The 16,599-nt window shown below is 39.9% G+C and overlaps 1 protein-coding gene across 17 annotated transcripts in view; it reads right to left on the bottom strand.

The window, feature by feature from the left end:
• The window catches only part of UBR2 (ubiquitin protein ligase E3 component n-recognin 2), a 124,688-nt gene extending 118,206 nt beyond the window's left edge, over positions 1-6,482 (bottom strand). For 9 of the 17 annotated variants that reach the window (XR_006289863.1, XR_006289862.1, XR_005224883.2 and 6 more), the window contains exons 1-2: positions 6,296-6,472; positions 1,568-1,827 (exon numbers count right to left, since the gene is read on the bottom strand). Coding sequence is in view for 8 of the 17 variants with exons in the window: in XM_027820496.3 (XP_027676297.1) it covers positions 1,568-1,827; positions 6,296-6,373 (338 nt within the window). In the remaining 9 variants the exon portion in view is untranslated. Of the gene's footprint in view, positions 1-1,567; positions 1,828-2,888; positions 2,918-6,295 lie in introns of all 17 variants that reach the window. The other 8 variants (XM_037895796.2, XM_037895799.2, XM_037895800.2 and 5 more) reach the window with 4 other exon arrangements.
• Between the last annotated feature and the right edge of the window lie 10,117 nt (positions 6,483-16,599).

Here is a 16,599-nt window from a genome sequence, read left to right as displayed (position 1 = left end):
GCACGTCATAAAATAAGAAGTATTATCGTTGATAAAGGCAAAATAATGCCCATTGGAAAACATAAGCCCAACTATACACACAAAATGATTGGGTCTAAATTAGTTGTTACCATTCCAGAAAGACATCTTTGAGTCACTGTGGACAACTCTCTGAAATCATCTCCTTAGTGTACAGCAACAGTCAAAAAAGATGACAATGTTAGGAACCATTAAGAAAGGGATAGATAAGATGGCAGTAAATATGCTCACACCTTGAATTCTGCATGCAGTTTTGGTCATCCCATGTCAAAAAAGATATTAGAATTGGAAAAGATAAAGAGAAGGGCAACAAAAATGATTGAAGGTATGGAACAGCTTCCATATGAAGACATTAAAAAGACTGGGACTATTCAACTTGGAAAAGGACGACTAAAGGGGGATATGATAGAGATCTATAAAATCATGAATGCTGTGGAGAAAGTGAATAAGGAAGTGTTATTTACTCCTTTATATAACACAAGAACCAGGGATCATCCAATGAAATTAATAGGCAGCAGGTTTAAAACAAACAAAAGAAAGTACTTCTTCACACAACACGGTCAACCTGTGGAACTCGTTGCCAGAGGATGCTGTGAAGGCCAAAACCATAACGGGGTTCAAAAAATAATTAGGTAAGTTCATGAAGGATAGGTCCATCAGTGGCTATAAGCCAAGATGGTCAGGTACACAACCCCATGCTCTGGGTGTCCTTCGGCCTCCGACTGCCAGGTGCTGGGGCTGGGTGAAAGGGGACGGATCATTTGATGATTGCCATTCTGTTCATTCCCTTTTAAAGCATCTGGCATTGGGCACTGTCAGACGATATGATACTGGGCTAGACAGACCACTGGTCTGACCCAGTATGACCATTCTAATGTGGTTCTTGTGCTGAAAATGTACAAAGGTTAACATAGCAAAAAATGGGAAAAGAACAAGACAGACAAGGTGACAATAAAATCATAGTTACTTTAAGTCATATACAGGTCTTGATAGTGTGTTTTTTAATATTGTTGGTAACATCCTCCTATTCACTTCTTGTAGGCTTCACAACAGAAATGAGATTTTTAAGAGACCTCTGAATGGGGGCGTGGGCTTGATGAGCAAGTTAGTTTCTTTTGCTTATCAATCTAAATCACCACTAATTGAACTTTTCATTGGAAGATATTCAGAACACAGGCGGGACATCTGTAGATGCATGTTAAACATTTAAATTAATTAATGATAAATTAATTTCAATTTTTGCATTTAAGCCCTGGACATGATTTGACAGTTTATCCACCTTCCCCTTTATCTAAGGAGTATTTTTTTTTAAATAACCAACGCTGACATTTTCAAAAATGAAGTCTGTTTAATTATACTGATGCTGTAATTAATTTTTTCCTCCTCCTAAGACTTTAGTATATTACCAATAACAAACCAAACAACACCCACCATGTTCCAAGTATACTAAAAATACGTATGGACAGTTAACATTTTCATTAGGACAAAAATGTTTCCACCAAAAAAAGTCGAGAATTGATAATTTAGGGGAATTGTAGAATTAACCTACCTGCAAGAGTATGTAGGTTCTCCCACTTTAAAAACCCGACCACAGAGATGGGAAGGTTTGTTTGCTTGCTCAAGTTTTGGAAATCCAAATGCAGGATCTTCACCACATAGATACCATTCCATTGGTCCCAGCAGTACATGTTGTGCGAGCATGTCTTCTCTTTGTGGAGCAGGGTTAGGACCCCTGCAGTAAATTTTTGGTACATAGTAGGCTAGATGCAGGTATACTTCTTTAGGAAGATCAGGTGCTTGTAGCCATTTCTTTAATTAAAAAGAAAAAATTAAACAAAATTACTCACAAATAAAATCAACACCACCCAGTCATAAATGTTGTAGCACCTTTCTTTTCAACCTAAGAGCTAAAGGGACACCTCAAACTTTAAAGTCAAATTTCTCTGTGAAAATTTTGCAACTACTACAGTTACAAGTAATATAGATTACTACAAATAAACCATTAGCAAAAATATTTTTTTTCCAGATTGAATATTTTGTGAATTTGACAGCACACACAGGGAGATTTTCAAAGGCACAAAGGAGAATTAGCGCCTAACTCTCAAAAATCTCCATCATAGCGTATAGTCCATTCTTTCCTTTCTGAAAGGACCTTCAAACATCAATAAAGAAGAAAATTCCTTACACTTTTTTGTTTAAAGAATCCTTTTTAAAAACAAACTCAGGACATACTGTTTAAAAGGGTAATCTGTCTGAAACTGGAATTATTATTTCAGTTTTTAAAAGTTTCAAGTTGAACAGTGATCTTCAAAGGGTGTATTGGCTGTATCCCCTAGAGTCAAAAATTTTCCCCTTCAATTACACAAGGTACAAACGGTGAGATGGCATATGTATATTGTAAAAGTTTGTCCCTCTCATTATATTTGTTTTATTTCAACCATGTAACTGAAGACTTTACTGTTTGCCATTTTTACTGATAATCATTACTACAGAATATAATCAACAACGAACATATACTACAAGTATGCACTGATTCAGTATTGTACTGTGTATAAACCTTACCAACATGTAATTACTATTACCAAATACTTCTTGGTAACTTCAGATTATGAGAATACTAGTTAATTCATTCCGAATTAACCCAAAGATGGATGAAAAGCAAGAACTACTCATACAGAAATAACTGGTTTTAGAAACCAGATGCTATAGCTTGATTTCACTGCAATAATTTATTGTCTTAAGGACCTATATTAGAGTAGACAAACACCATTCCGAAACAATCTTCATGAAAGAGCTTAGGGTTTACCCTTATTTATATACTGTTTGCAATTTTAAATTTATATAGCAATTTTTCCATTTATGATACTCACACAGTGCCTCTTTGGAAAACGCTGAACACCTAGAACCATAGCAGAAAATTTCATATTTAAACAGTTTAGAAGCAGCTAATTTTACTGCTAGACTATTTCTGATACAATTCTTAGAACTGATGGTAGAAATTTACTCTACCCTTCCTGCCCCCAGTCCTGATTTCTCAAAGCCCTGGGAATGAAACTACTCGATCTCCTAGTACTAAACTACCTTTGGTGTTCAGAGAATTGGAATTTTTCCAACCTGGCCCTGGGTGAAAGACTACAAAAAAAAATAATAATAAAATCCATCAACCAAAAATCTCAGAGTTACTTTGTTCTATAGTTAAACCAACCATTCTTATAAGAGACCAAAGAAACTACATTGTCTTCCCGCCCCCCCCCGCATCTTCTTTTCTCTCCAAGAATTTGACCTTTTTGTTCTTGTAAGCCTTCGTTAAATAAATTAATAAATAAATAACTTTTTGAAAAAAAATCTAGTCTTCCTCATTTATGCCGAATATCTTCTACTACTGTATTGGGAACTAAATCTAATTACATTAGAATTGACCTTGCATCTCCTACGGTGTTTCTCCAAGAAGTGGGTCATTTCCAAGGCCATTTTCTGCAGTACACATAAGTTCTATTGTTTTAATTCTTTCCTTAGCCAAGTATCTTAAATTTGCTTCATCTCAACTCTACAGTATATTACTACCTTCTATCTGGAAAAACCAGAGTTCATTTTACTACAAGCTCAGACAAGTACCCAGTCAGAGAAAAATCTTATGTCCCTGGTGAGCAGCCTACCCTTCCCAATAATTGTGGTTATTCTGATACTGGTAGAAAGATTCTCTGTAAGGGTCTCACATAAACTGCTAATTTATCCTTGAAAGTCAGTGATATTTTCTAAAATTATTAACTGTTTTAATAAATCTATTTTTAATTTTGCCCTGAAGTAGGTTACATTTAGCCAAGGATACAGAACTTAATTTTCTAGATAAAACTCTGAGGCCTATCAAATCTCAGAAAGGGTTCCATTTTCAAATACATGTATGAACTGATTGCTTAATTTGTCTGACAAATATTGCAATTACACGTACAAGCTGTAGTATCTGCCCATGCAAGACAAAGCTAAATAACTAAGCTGCATATGCAAATACTAAATTTTATACAAAGTAACTGCATGTGGAAATTTTAGGCTCCAATGCCACAAGCTGCGTAGTGTCATCTCCACCCACATGCCCCATGTCTGTCCAGAGCCCCAGTGACCTCACTGGGGCTTTTAAGATTCGACTCAAGTCCTGGCTTGTCTAAACAGAAATCAGAAGCGAAGTAGTATGGACTACTAGGAAAAAGTAATGTATCCCAGAGCAGGATCAAATGAGTTTTTCCTGAACTGTCCCAAAGAGTTGGCTGACAAAATGAGTAACAGGAAAAATGTGACATAGAAATCATTTTTGGACAGTAAGAATGTTAGAATATGGCAAAGCCCGCTTTACCACCAAGCAAATCTGGCAATTGGAGATCAGTAGGCCAGGCTCAGAGGCAGTTCCAGTACAGGAATACCTCTCACTCAATGAGCCTGCAAGAAGTCAACTCAACATTGCAAAGCATGTATAAGTGATTTACTTAAACGTAAAACATAATTAAAAGTATATTTATGTTTCTCAAAAGATTTCCATTTCAGAAGACTGAAACTGCAATAAAGCCACCACAAAGCTTGTAATTTAATCTCTGATGTATTTATTGCGTATCTGAAAGAGATAAATCCATGACTGAATTTAGGATGTAAATACCAATATGTAAAGTGATGTGTGGGAGAAAAAGGAAAAAATTACATTTTACCACAGGATGAGAGGCTCTTATTAGAAGCAAAAGGATGCATGCTCTTTTGCTGCTCCTTTCCCCAAAAGCCTTACTCTCTGGTAATAGCTTTTTGCCACCTAATACACTCTAGTCCAGGAATCGGCAACCTTTGGCATGCAGCCCACCAGGGTAAGCACCCTGGCGGGCCGGGCCGGTTTCTTTACCTGCCGCGTCCTCTGATTTGGCCGATCACAGCTCCCACTGGCTGCATTTCGCTGCTCCAAGCCAATGGGGGCTGCAGGAAGCGGCGCAGGCCAAGTGCCATAGGTTGCCGATCCCTGCTCTAGTCCTTGTAAACGTTTTAAGAACCTGTGACAGTGACCTAGTCATGTTTATGTAGATAAAGTTTTTTAAATATCCACTGTATGCAAAGTGTTTTTATTCCCCTACATTAAACACACCAGCTAAATAAAATGCATAGAAACCATGGAACAAATCAATTTTCACAGTTGCCACCCCATATCTGCATTAAAAGAGGTAACATACATATTAGTAGAATAAAAATATTATGATAATCTGAATTACGGGAATGTCTTTTTTTCCTCCAGATAAGTAATTGTAAATCTGTCATTGAAATATACATACAAAGAGCTTTAGGCTCTGATGCTAGTTACACCCAAGAGTTCTGCACCTGAATCATGGAACTCTCATACATAAGTGCTTATAGGGCCTTGGTCCCAAAAGAGAGACATTAAGCACAGTGCTCTTAAATGTTTCCATGAGCATGACAGGTCCATTATCCTGCAGTTGTACCTTAAAACTCAATGTAACAGCATAGGAAATTTTAGTTATTAAATTGTTCTTACTAACATCTTCTCTTGGGCTTTTCCTTCTAATAACCCCAAACACACTTGGCACAGAACACAAAACTGCTTGCTTATGAAACCCCAATCCTGCAAACAGGTCCATGAGGGCAGACTACTGCTCTCCCACAGAATCCCACTGAAATCAATGGGACGCCGTTCACGGGTCTGTACACATGAAGCTCCTTCCAAGCTTGGGACCTAAAAGCTAAGGAGGGGGAAGAAGGAAACACTGTTTCTAAAACCTTCTCCCAAGAAATCTTAAGAACAACACTTTAAAACTGCGAAGGGAGGAGGAACCAGCCATCTGAAACACAGTCAGTTAAAAACAAGAGACGGGGCAAGTGACCGGTGTGAGAGAGGAAACAGCAGGGCGGACTCTACACGGCAGGGCTGTCACGCGCACAAGCCCGGCAGACGGGAGAGCGGCTTCTGCGCCTCCCTTCCAGGTCCTGTCACCCCTCGCCGGGCTTGTCACAGCAGCAAGTTCACACGCAGGGGGCAGAGTGAGCCTAAGTCACGGGACCCCTTTGAACAGCCCCGCCGCAACCGCCCCTCGCCATGCAGCGTATTTACTCCCCGTCTCCCTCAGGCCTCACCCCTCCCCTCCGGCAGCCCTAGAGACCGCCTCCCCCCTGCCAGCGCCGGCCGCCCCGGGCCCGGCACTACGGACCCCCTGCCGGCCCGCCCGGCGCCCACATACCCGCCCCGCCTTGCGGAGCCGAGCCCCTAACGGGCCCGCGGGCGGACGAGCCTCACCACGGCAGCCTCCTCGGCAGAACATTCCAGCAAGTTCCTGTCTATGGCCTGAACCTCCGTCTCCAACTCCGACGCCATCTTCCTCCCCCCTCCACCAGCACCGCCAAGTAGGTGACACCCGGAACCGGACCCAGCCGGCCTCCCTGCGGGGAGAACCCACTTCCGCTTCTCCCCCTCCCCCCGCCGCCGGGCGGCGTATAACAGCCCTCCCCCTCCCGCCACGGGGACGCCATCAGGGGCCGCCGGTGCATTGTGGGGGATGTAGTCTTTCTCCTGGCGCTGGTGCTCTGTCGCTCAGGAAGGTAAGGCGGCTCTCCCCCCTGGCTGGCTGGCCTCATAACCCTCCTGGTCGCTCTCCCCTCCCCTCCCCCACATATATGGCCCAGGGCTTTGAGGTCCTAAGGATTGCAGCATCTGCGGCAACAGGGAGCTGTGCCTCATGTCAGCTTAGAGGTGTGCTGCTTCTTGTCCTCAGCAATGGAACACCTGTAATGTTAGCTTACACACACACACACACTTTCCAGGGTTATCTCCAATCGCAAGTGGTCAAAAATCAGGAGCCCAGGCCTCCAAAAATCCAGAGATTATTAAAAAATATCTTTTGGCTCAGGTGATTCATTTTCTAGTTTTTAAGCCTTTAGTGTGAATGTGGGTCCCAAGGTTTTTCTCCACAACTAGGATGGCTAGAAATTTGCTTTTTCCCTCCTTTTGTTTAATTGCATGAATCCAGGAGTTGGGGCTTTAAGACAAGTACAAATAGTGCAAAGGTTAGCAATGCTGCAAATATACTCTCCTGCAAGTTGTTCTGTGACTCCTAAAGGACTCCTAGATCATCTAGTCTTAAGTAGTTTAGTAGCATTGACCCCAAACCTTCCATTCCAGAAACATAGGCCTCACTCATTTGAGCTACAGCACAATCTCCATTACAGGTATTTTCTCATATACGCTTCAATCTGTCTCCTCTAGGTAATTCAAAGCATATATCACTGTGGTATTTAGAGGTTTGTCTACTTGCACTGGTATAATAAAAGATGAGATGGTAAACCATTTTAGTTAAATCAATGTAACTTTGTGTGTGGACCCTAACAATGGTTTAAACCTAGTTTTTAGCAGTTTAAGTGCAAGCTACATTGGTTTAACATAACATGTTCAGTTAATCTGGTGCAATTTTGTGTGTAGACCAGTCCTAAATGCCATACACTAATTAGAGATTATTATTTAAATTGTCAGGTTTCAGAGTAGCAACTGTGTTAGTCTGTATCCGCAAAAAGAAAAGGAGTACTTGTGGCACCTTAGAGACTAACAAATTTATCTGAGCATAAGCTTTCATGAGCTACAGCTCACTTCATAGGATGCATGCAGTGGAAAATACAAAGGGGAGATTTATATACACAAAGAACATGAAACAATGGGTGTTACCATACACACTGTAACAAGAGTGATCAGGGAAGGTGAGCTATTACCAGCAGGAGAGTGGGGGGGAGGGAGTGGGGAGGGAAAGGTTACAGTGTGTATGGTAACACCCATTGTTTCATGTTCTCTGTGCATATAAATCCCCCACTGTATTTTCCACTGCATGCATCCGATGAAGTGAGCTGTAGCTCACGAAAGCTTATACTCAAATAAATTTGTTAGTCTCTAAGGTGCCACAAGTACTCCTTTTCTTTTTATTTAAATTGTGGTACTGAACAGGTACTGCAAACCGGGATTAGGGTCCCATCATGCTAGGCACTGTACAAATAACACAAAGGCAATCTCTGATCCAGAGAGTTCACAATCCAGGATTTAATGTGCAACAGGTGAATACACAGACAAATGGGTAGGAAGTAGAGGGCAAGGGAGAGACAGATGTGATTATATAAGGTAGTAGTCACAGATGGTGGTGATTTGTACTAATCACAACAATGGTAGATTTTAAGGAGGGAGTAAAAAGATAACAATGTGTGTTAGCAATTTTCCACCAGTCTCTTTTGATCCTTGTGTGCATGTTTGTTGGTTTTGTTGTTGTTGTTTCTTCTTTCTTTTTCCTCCCCTTCAGTTTCCCCAACTAATGACCGAATTGCAAACTCTTCAGGGCAGATAGCCTGTCTTTCATTTGTTTGTAAAGCAACAAATATACTTATGGCAGTGTATTATTATTAATAATATATACATAAGTTTGGCCTTATGCCGTTACAAGATAACCCTTGAACAATTTGACATTTCATCCAGTAGAGGGCATCAGTGTATATCATATACATACATACATGGACACACACAAGACATGGTATGTTATGCAAGCATTGTTTGATGGAGATTCATGGTTTCAGAACTCACTTGGTTGTGGTTTTTGTCAGTGATATGTGTGTGTTATAAGAGTGTGAAATTTGCTTTGGAGTTTCACTGGGCTTTTAGAATAACAGGGAAGACAGAACTCTGGGAGAGTTTGCCTTCAGTAACTGGAAGAGGATTGCCTGGGTCATAGCTGGGCAGAACAGATAAATGAATGGCCTTTGGAATATTTATTTCGACTTTCAACATTGTGAGAATAAGTTTACTTTGCTTTTGTTCTTAATTTATTAGGGATGTATGTTTTAACCTAGTGTATTTTATTAATTTTTTCATTGCCGCTTTCTCAATAAAAGTCCATGGAATGCCAAAAGTCCTTCTGGAATCATGGATTTTTTTTTTTTTTTCAAAATATCAGTAATGTCCATTCCATCTTCTATTCATGAGTTGCAGGTGCATAAGGCATATGGGATGAGGCCTCTCGCAGAAGGAAGGGAGAGGAAAAAAGCTACATGACATAATGAGATGCCCTTCCTTCTGTGATAAGCATGGAAAAAACAATAAAACCTCTGTGGTCTGGTCATGTGAGAGGTAGCACACTTTGCATATGAAGGAATGGGATCCAAACAGCAATGTAATCTGTATATCTGTTACTTCAACACGACTGTAACATCTTCCTGGATATAATGTTTCAGACCTTTTGTGGTCATGTCTTTACCTTTCTACTTCTGAAATATTATTAGAATTCAGAAACATCATACTTGAATTTGAGGAGTCATGCTGCCCAGCCTTCTTTTCCCATCCTCTGAGAAGGCATGACAGTGCAGAGAAGAGACCAACAGGAGTTAACGTTAATAGGATTAGAATGCATTCTCAATGGTAGCTTCCTGCAGGTCTACAACATATCCTTAGCTCTAACCCCACAAAAACCCACAGAAACCTGATCCTGCAGCCTATAGTCCTTTAGGGTGTGTGCACACACAATGTCTTTTAGGATTATTTTACCTCCTTGCTTACCTGCTAGTTACCAGCGTGTCTTCTTTCATAGCCTCTGTCCTTAAAAGCCATTATTTGTACTTCTGGGTGAATTCCTGAATTCTATTATACAACAGCATTTTAGTAAGTATTATCTTTGTTTAACAAATAAAAGTTAAATACACCATGTAAATAAATAAACTAAATACTAATTATTCAAATAGTGATTGAACATTCCCATATAAAATTGGTTTTGATCTGTGAAACCTGAAATATCTTAGGACCTACCTACCTTAAATATTCTTTCCCCCTTACCACAACTGAGATCAGCAGATATGCTCAAGCTGAAATCCTGCTGTTATAATGAGAAAGGGCTGCTAGCAGGGCAAATTTCACTAAAGGAGCTCTCTGGTTTTGGAATGTGCTCCCTGCTTGGTCTAAAATAGCTTGAATCAGACGATCTTCAAGGCCTGTTGCAAGGCTTATCTTTTCCCCAGACATCTGAAAACAGGAATGGGGAAATTGTAATGGAAGGAAATTGTTGGAGATGGAAACTGAGCTTTTAAGTTGCTGGTTTGGTGGTTGTTGACTGTATTGAAGTTGACTGAAGTAGTTCAGTTATGCTAGAGTACTAACTTAAAAATATTTACAAAATATGTCAGTAAGGCCTAGAGTATATGGCTAGGAGCCATTTTTATAGATCCAGATAAATAAAATGCAATTTATTCTTCTCCCACATTAACATTTTATTCTGGCAGTAATAAAGAAAACTGTTCGGTCTCAGGAGATTGACTCAGGCTTGCATTCTGATCATTATGAAAGATTCTTCTTTGTTCCTCGTAGCCGGTTTGGATGACAAAATAAGTGACCTTTTTCAAACAATGTTTACTTCCTTGTCTGATTTGTAAAACAAGTGTGCTATTGTAACTTCTTAATTGGTTTTGCACCTAAAACAAATTATCAGCATTTTATTTTCATTTGGTTGATATCAAACACCTGTATATAAAGTCCTGATCCTGCAAAGATTTATCATATGCTTAACTTTATGCACATAAATAGTGCCATTCGAAGCGAAAGTGAAGCATGTGTGTAAGTCTTTGCAGGAGCAGGACCTACGTCTCTTACAGCAATGATTTTGACAGAACAGTTTGCTCAGTCATCTTTATTTAATATTAAAAGGCCTCATAGTTAGATTTCAATGACCAAAATAATGACTTTGCATTGCAAATGTAGATTAATTTAAGATGTATTCATTTACATATTTTTTCCCACTAGTGCCAGTTGGAGAGGTGTACAGTCACAGTCTACTATCATTTTCTTAGTTAAGACTAACCTAGAAGTCAATTCTGGAAAAACAGATTTGTCGGTCCTATTTACAAATTCTCTTTCTTGTCTTGTCCAAAATAGCATCTGTGATGTTATCTGATTAGAATATGACCATATAGAGCATTGTTGCAACCACTGTTATATATTTGCAGCAAATATTGTACAAAGGTTGTCTAGTGAGGTGTCTATGAAAAGGTTATGTTTTGCTGGTTACGATTATGCTATCTGTATGCATATGTCATTTTTGTATGTGAAGTTATAAGTATTGGAATATCCACCAGCTTTATGGGAATTGTCTGCCCCATTCTTTGCAGTTCACCCTAATTGAGTGACCATAGTTATCCCCCACTGGGACACTGGTCACAGCCAAATTTGGCATGTAAGATATCTGCACAAATGTTATAATTTGCCAGATATGGTAATCTTGTTTATATGTTTGCATCACCTTTGTATTATGAGTTATAGATATGTACGTATGTCTGTATTTCAAACTTGTGCTATGATTCTGGGTGACACCCCCCAACAGTTTGGCATCAGAACTGCTTGCTGCTTGATGGTCCGTTATGGACCATCAGCTATACAATTGACCCATTGAGAGAAGGCAGATACACCTTATGACTCAGCAAGGCATGCATGGACATGCCCATGGAAAGAACTCTAATATGTGCTGGGCAGCTTGTGTCTGAAACAAAGGAAGCACAGGCTGCATCGCAAAAGACTATAAAAGGCAGCTGCACCTTCTCCATTTTGTCTTCAATTCTGCTTCTTACCTCTGGAGGAACTTTGCAACAAACAGAAGCTCTGAACAAAGGACTGAATGACCCATCCAAGCTGTGGATATACTCCAGAAACTTGACTTAAGCCAGCAGTTTATTCCATCACTGCTACAAGCCTGAACCAACATCTTTGCCATTATTGTATGTAATTGATTCCTTTTACCAATTTTTAACTCTCTTCTTTCTTTCTTTTTATAAATAAACCTTTAATTTTAGATACCCAAAAATCACGCTGATGCCAATCCTTTTGTAATATCTAAGTTTTATATTGACCTGGGTGTGTGGTTGGTCCTTTGGGATCAGAAGAACCTATTATTTGATGAGACTGTTTGTAAAGAACCACTCATCTCTGAATCCAGTGTTTTTGGTGGTGACATAAGAACTGGAATGCCTGAGGAAACTGCCTTTATGTTTTCTTGTTAGTCAGTGTGGTGAAATAGAAGTTTACTTTTGTGGCTGGTTTGGTAAATCTTATAAAAGAATAACCACCAGTTCTGGGTTGTGTTTGCCCTATCTCTCAGCAGTTCGTCCTAAATTTGGCATCCTCAGTTGTGACCCACTAAGGCACAGTTACAGCATGTCACCTCTAATAACATAAATTATAAAATTAATGTGAAATATGCAACCCAGTAGTTGGTACATTGATGAGATACATTTCCCAAAGCAAGACTTCCACAATTGACCATATATAATAAAAATATAAATAATTTTATTGGTGAATTTTAACAAGTTGATTCAAATTATTAACTCCATTTGAGTATTAACAATACTGTATGGCAAGCAGTGTGTAAACTAGAAAGTTTCTGTTTTTACAATGGGTAGTAATACCATATTGGTAGTCCTTCCAGTGGTAAACCACAAGCGAGTTTATTTTCCCCAAGATTTTAGACACACTTTGAGGGGAAGGGGCAAGATATCAAATGGTCAGTGTAAAAATATGGGGTAAATTAAATAACAGTGGGAAGGATATAGGGGGAAATCTGTTTTTATATTAAAATTAAAAGTGGAGTAGAAAACATGAGCATAAATGTGGCCATTATCCTTTACAGCAGTGGTATTCAGCCTGGGGTTAGTAAGGTGGCACTTTATTAGGTATTACTATGCAAACTGACCTGCATCTCAGTGAAGATTCTATCACAAGGGAATATGAGGAGAGACAATAGGATGGAAATACTCTCTCTCTCCTATCAGCCAGGGAATGGTGATGCTACATCTTCATATCCTAATATCAGGGGTTCTCAACCTTTTTCTTTCTAAGTCCCCCCACCCCCAACATGCTATAAAAATTCCATGGCGCACTTGTGCCACAACATCTGTTTTTCTGCATACCCAGTAAATTAAAAGTCAGGGCTGGCATTAGGGGGCAGCCAAGGAAGGCAATTGCCGAGGGCCCCACACCATAGGGGGCCCCACGAAGCTAAGCTGCTCAGGCTTCAACTTTCTGCCCTGGGCCTTAGCAAGTCTAACACTGGCCCTGCTCTCTGGTTTATTTTGGTGTCCCCCTGAAACCTGCTCGTGACCCCCCAGGGAGCCCTGGATCCCTGGTTGAGAACTGTTGCTAATATGATTTCAGCATGTCATGATGACATGATTTAGTCATGCAATGTCATGTCTTGCAATGCAATGTTAGACCATAGAATCATAGAAATGGAGGGGTGGAAGGGACCTTGAGAAACAGCACAAGTATACCTAGATCATTCCTGGCAGATTTTTGTCTATCTTGTTCTTAAAAACAAACAATGACAGGGATTCCACAACCTCCCTTGGAAGCATATTCCAGTGCTTAACTATCCTTATAGTTAAAAAGTTTTTTCTATGGGCTTGTCTACACATAGAGTGCTGAAGCATATCTGGTGAAGGCGCTCTATTCCAACAGGAGAGAGCTCTCTCATCAGCATAATAAAACCACCTCCATGAGAGGTGGTAGCAGCTCTCCAACTAACATAGCACTGTCCATACCAGAGCTTATGTTGATGTAATTTATGTCACTCATAGGGGTGATTCACACTCCTGAATGACATGAATTATGCCAACATAAACTGTGGTGTAGACATAGCCTAATAACTAATCTAAATTTCCCTTGCTGCAGAATGGATTAAGTTGATTATTTCTTGTCCTACTGCCAGTGGATATAGAAAATAGTTGATCATTATCCTCTTTGTGACAGCACTTAACATATTTGAAGACTGTTATCAGGTCTACCCTCAGTCTTCGTTTCTTAAGATAAAACATACCTAATTTTTCCTTTGCCTAATAGGTCATGTTTTTCTAAACTTCTTAGCATTTTTGTTGCTCTCCTCTGGACTCTCTCCTATTTGTCCACATATTTTTTGTGGTGCACGGAATTGGACACAATACTCCAGCTCAGGCCTCACTGGTGCCTAGTAGAGCAGGACAACTCCTTCCCATGTCTTACAAACAACATTCTTGTTAATACACCCCAGAATTGTTGACTCATATTAAATTTGTGACACACTATAACCACCAGATCCTTTTGTGCAGCACTACTACCTAGCCAGTTATTCCCCATTTTATCTTTGTGCATTTGATTCTTCCTTCCTAAGTGTACTGCTTTGCAATTATTTTCACTGATTTTCTTTTTGTTTTTTTCAAGCAAATTCTCCAGTTTGTCAAGGTTGTTTTGAATTCTAATCTTGACCTCTAAAGTGCTTGCAACCCCTCCCTGCTTGGTGTCTTCTGCAAATTTGATATGCATACTTTCTACTTCATTATCAAAGTCATCAATTAAAATATTGAATTAAAAATCCACTAATTATGTCCTCCTAGTTTGACAGTGAAGCATTGATAGCTACTCTTTGAATATGTTTTTCAACCAGTTGTGCACCCACTTCATAGTCCTTTAATCTAGACCACATTTCCCTGGTTTGTTTATGTGAATGTCATGTGGGACTCTGTCAAAACTTTACTAAAATCAAGATATATTACATCTATTGCTTCCCCCCATCCACTAGGCCCAAACTCTGTCAAAGAAGGAAATTAGGTTGGTTTGGCATGATTTGTTCTTGAGAAATCCATGTTGGTTATTACTTATCATCCTATTATCCTCCAGGTGCTTATAAATTGATTGTTCTGCAACTCTTTGCAACTCCATTTGATGACAACATGGATCTCCAGCTATTAGGTCAAAGTGCCATCCACTGTAGGGCTTTTGGAGAAGCCAAAGTAACCATTAGTCAGTAATTAGTTATATGGAAAAAAATAACCATCTAAGTGGAGGAACACTTCTCTAAAACACTTGTACCAGATTATGTTTGTTTTCATCATAAATTCTGAACAGTACTCCTGTATATTCAAATATACTGGTAAAAAAGTTCTGCACCAAATAAAGAGCCATATCTTGCTCTTTAGTAGTAACTCATTACTACAATGGGAGCAGCTACAGAGCTAAAGTTAGTATGTAAGGGACCTAATCTATTCTCTGATATGTACGATGTGTTAAAGATTTTCACTTTAATTTCTGGCGGATACCAGACGAGGCTGATGACATTTGAAAGAGGGCAGGCAAAGGTGATGCAAAATTATGTTTAGATTTATAGCAACAGGCAATTTATAGCAGCTGGCAAAGCTCACTTTTGACTGCTACAATAGGAAGGCATGAGTGGACAGGGCTGTGCAAGTAACTGATATTTCTGTTCTCTAGAGCAGGGGTCCGCAACCTTTCAGAAGTGGTGTGCCAAGTCTTCATTTATTCACTCTAATTTAAGGTTTCACGTGCCAGTAATACATTTTAACGTTTTTAGAAGGTATCTTTCTATAGGTCTATAATATATAACTAAACTATTATTGTATGTAAAGTAAATAAGGTTCTTAAAATGTTTAAGAAGCTTCATTTAAAATTAAAATACAGATCTTATCAGTTTAGTGTGCCCTTGCCCTTGCTTTTCCTTGCTGAGTTTTCCAATGTCTGGCATGTATTTGGATACTTTAAGCTGCACACAGGTGATCAGAGTGATCAGTTGTTAACCTGCTCCAAGAGGGACAGAGGACAGATTTCATGTGTGAAAATACCTGTTCGCACAGGTATGTGGATCCAAATGCTGAAAGCATTGCAAACACAATTTTCTTCAAACAGTTAAATTTCACCGGCAGGGACGTCCAGCAGGTCAGAACAGAGGCCCCATGATCTCTCTCGGTAGCTTCAAGTGCACTCCGCAGACCTCCAGACTTTGATGCCCACAATTCTGAGCTTTTTTACTGAATGAGCTGCATTTCGAAATCTTCAACACGCATCGACTGAAATACAGACCAATCCAAGTCGTTCTTGTTGAACTTTTTAGGTTTAATTAGAAAAGAAAGCATTGGCCAAATTGCTGGAAATCTTGAAATTTATCAGAAAATTCTGATTCCAGTTCTTGCATGTACATTCTAATCTCAACGTCAAATGCAGTGCACTGTTCCACGTGGCATGATAGTGATGTAAGCAACAAATCAGCACTTAAAAATATCCCAGTACAGTGGTGCTGGAACAATTTTTAAGGTGGGGGTGCTGAGCTGTGCCTCGTCTTGTCCCTGTGTGCACCCCTCACTGCCCCAGGCAGGGGCCAGTGGGCCACAGCTGGGGGTGGCTGCAGAGCCCCGTGCCAGTGGCCAGGACCCCAGGCCGGCAGCGGGCTGAGCGGGGCCGGCGGATGGAACCCCGGCTGGCAGGGGGCTGGCAGCCGGTACCCCAGGCCAGCAGCAGAGCCCCCAGGACTCGTGGCTGGCGGCTGGAACCCTAGCTGGCAGGGTGTAGAACTGATCAATGAAATTGTTTTTAATTGTTCACTTTATTAGTATAACTTCATAGGTAAAGTTTTATGAATCAAACAACATTCATTCATAAAACTGGTTACCCCAATAACTGGCTAATTGAGTTTCACTTTCAATCCAATTGCTGCTTAAATCACTGAAACTTACACTGTTTCAACATTGTAACTTCCGCTCACTGTTTGTCATTCA

Source organism: Chelonia mydas, chromosome 3, assembly GCF_015237465.2.
Source record: "Chelonia mydas isolate rCheMyd1 chromosome 3, rCheMyd1.pri.v2, whole genome shotgun sequence".
Classification (NCBI taxonomy): Eukaryota; Metazoa; Chordata; order Testudines; family Cheloniidae; genus Chelonia; species Chelonia mydas.
Note: the sequence above shows the minus strand (reverse complement) of the source record. Positions and strands in the feature narration are given on the sequence as shown.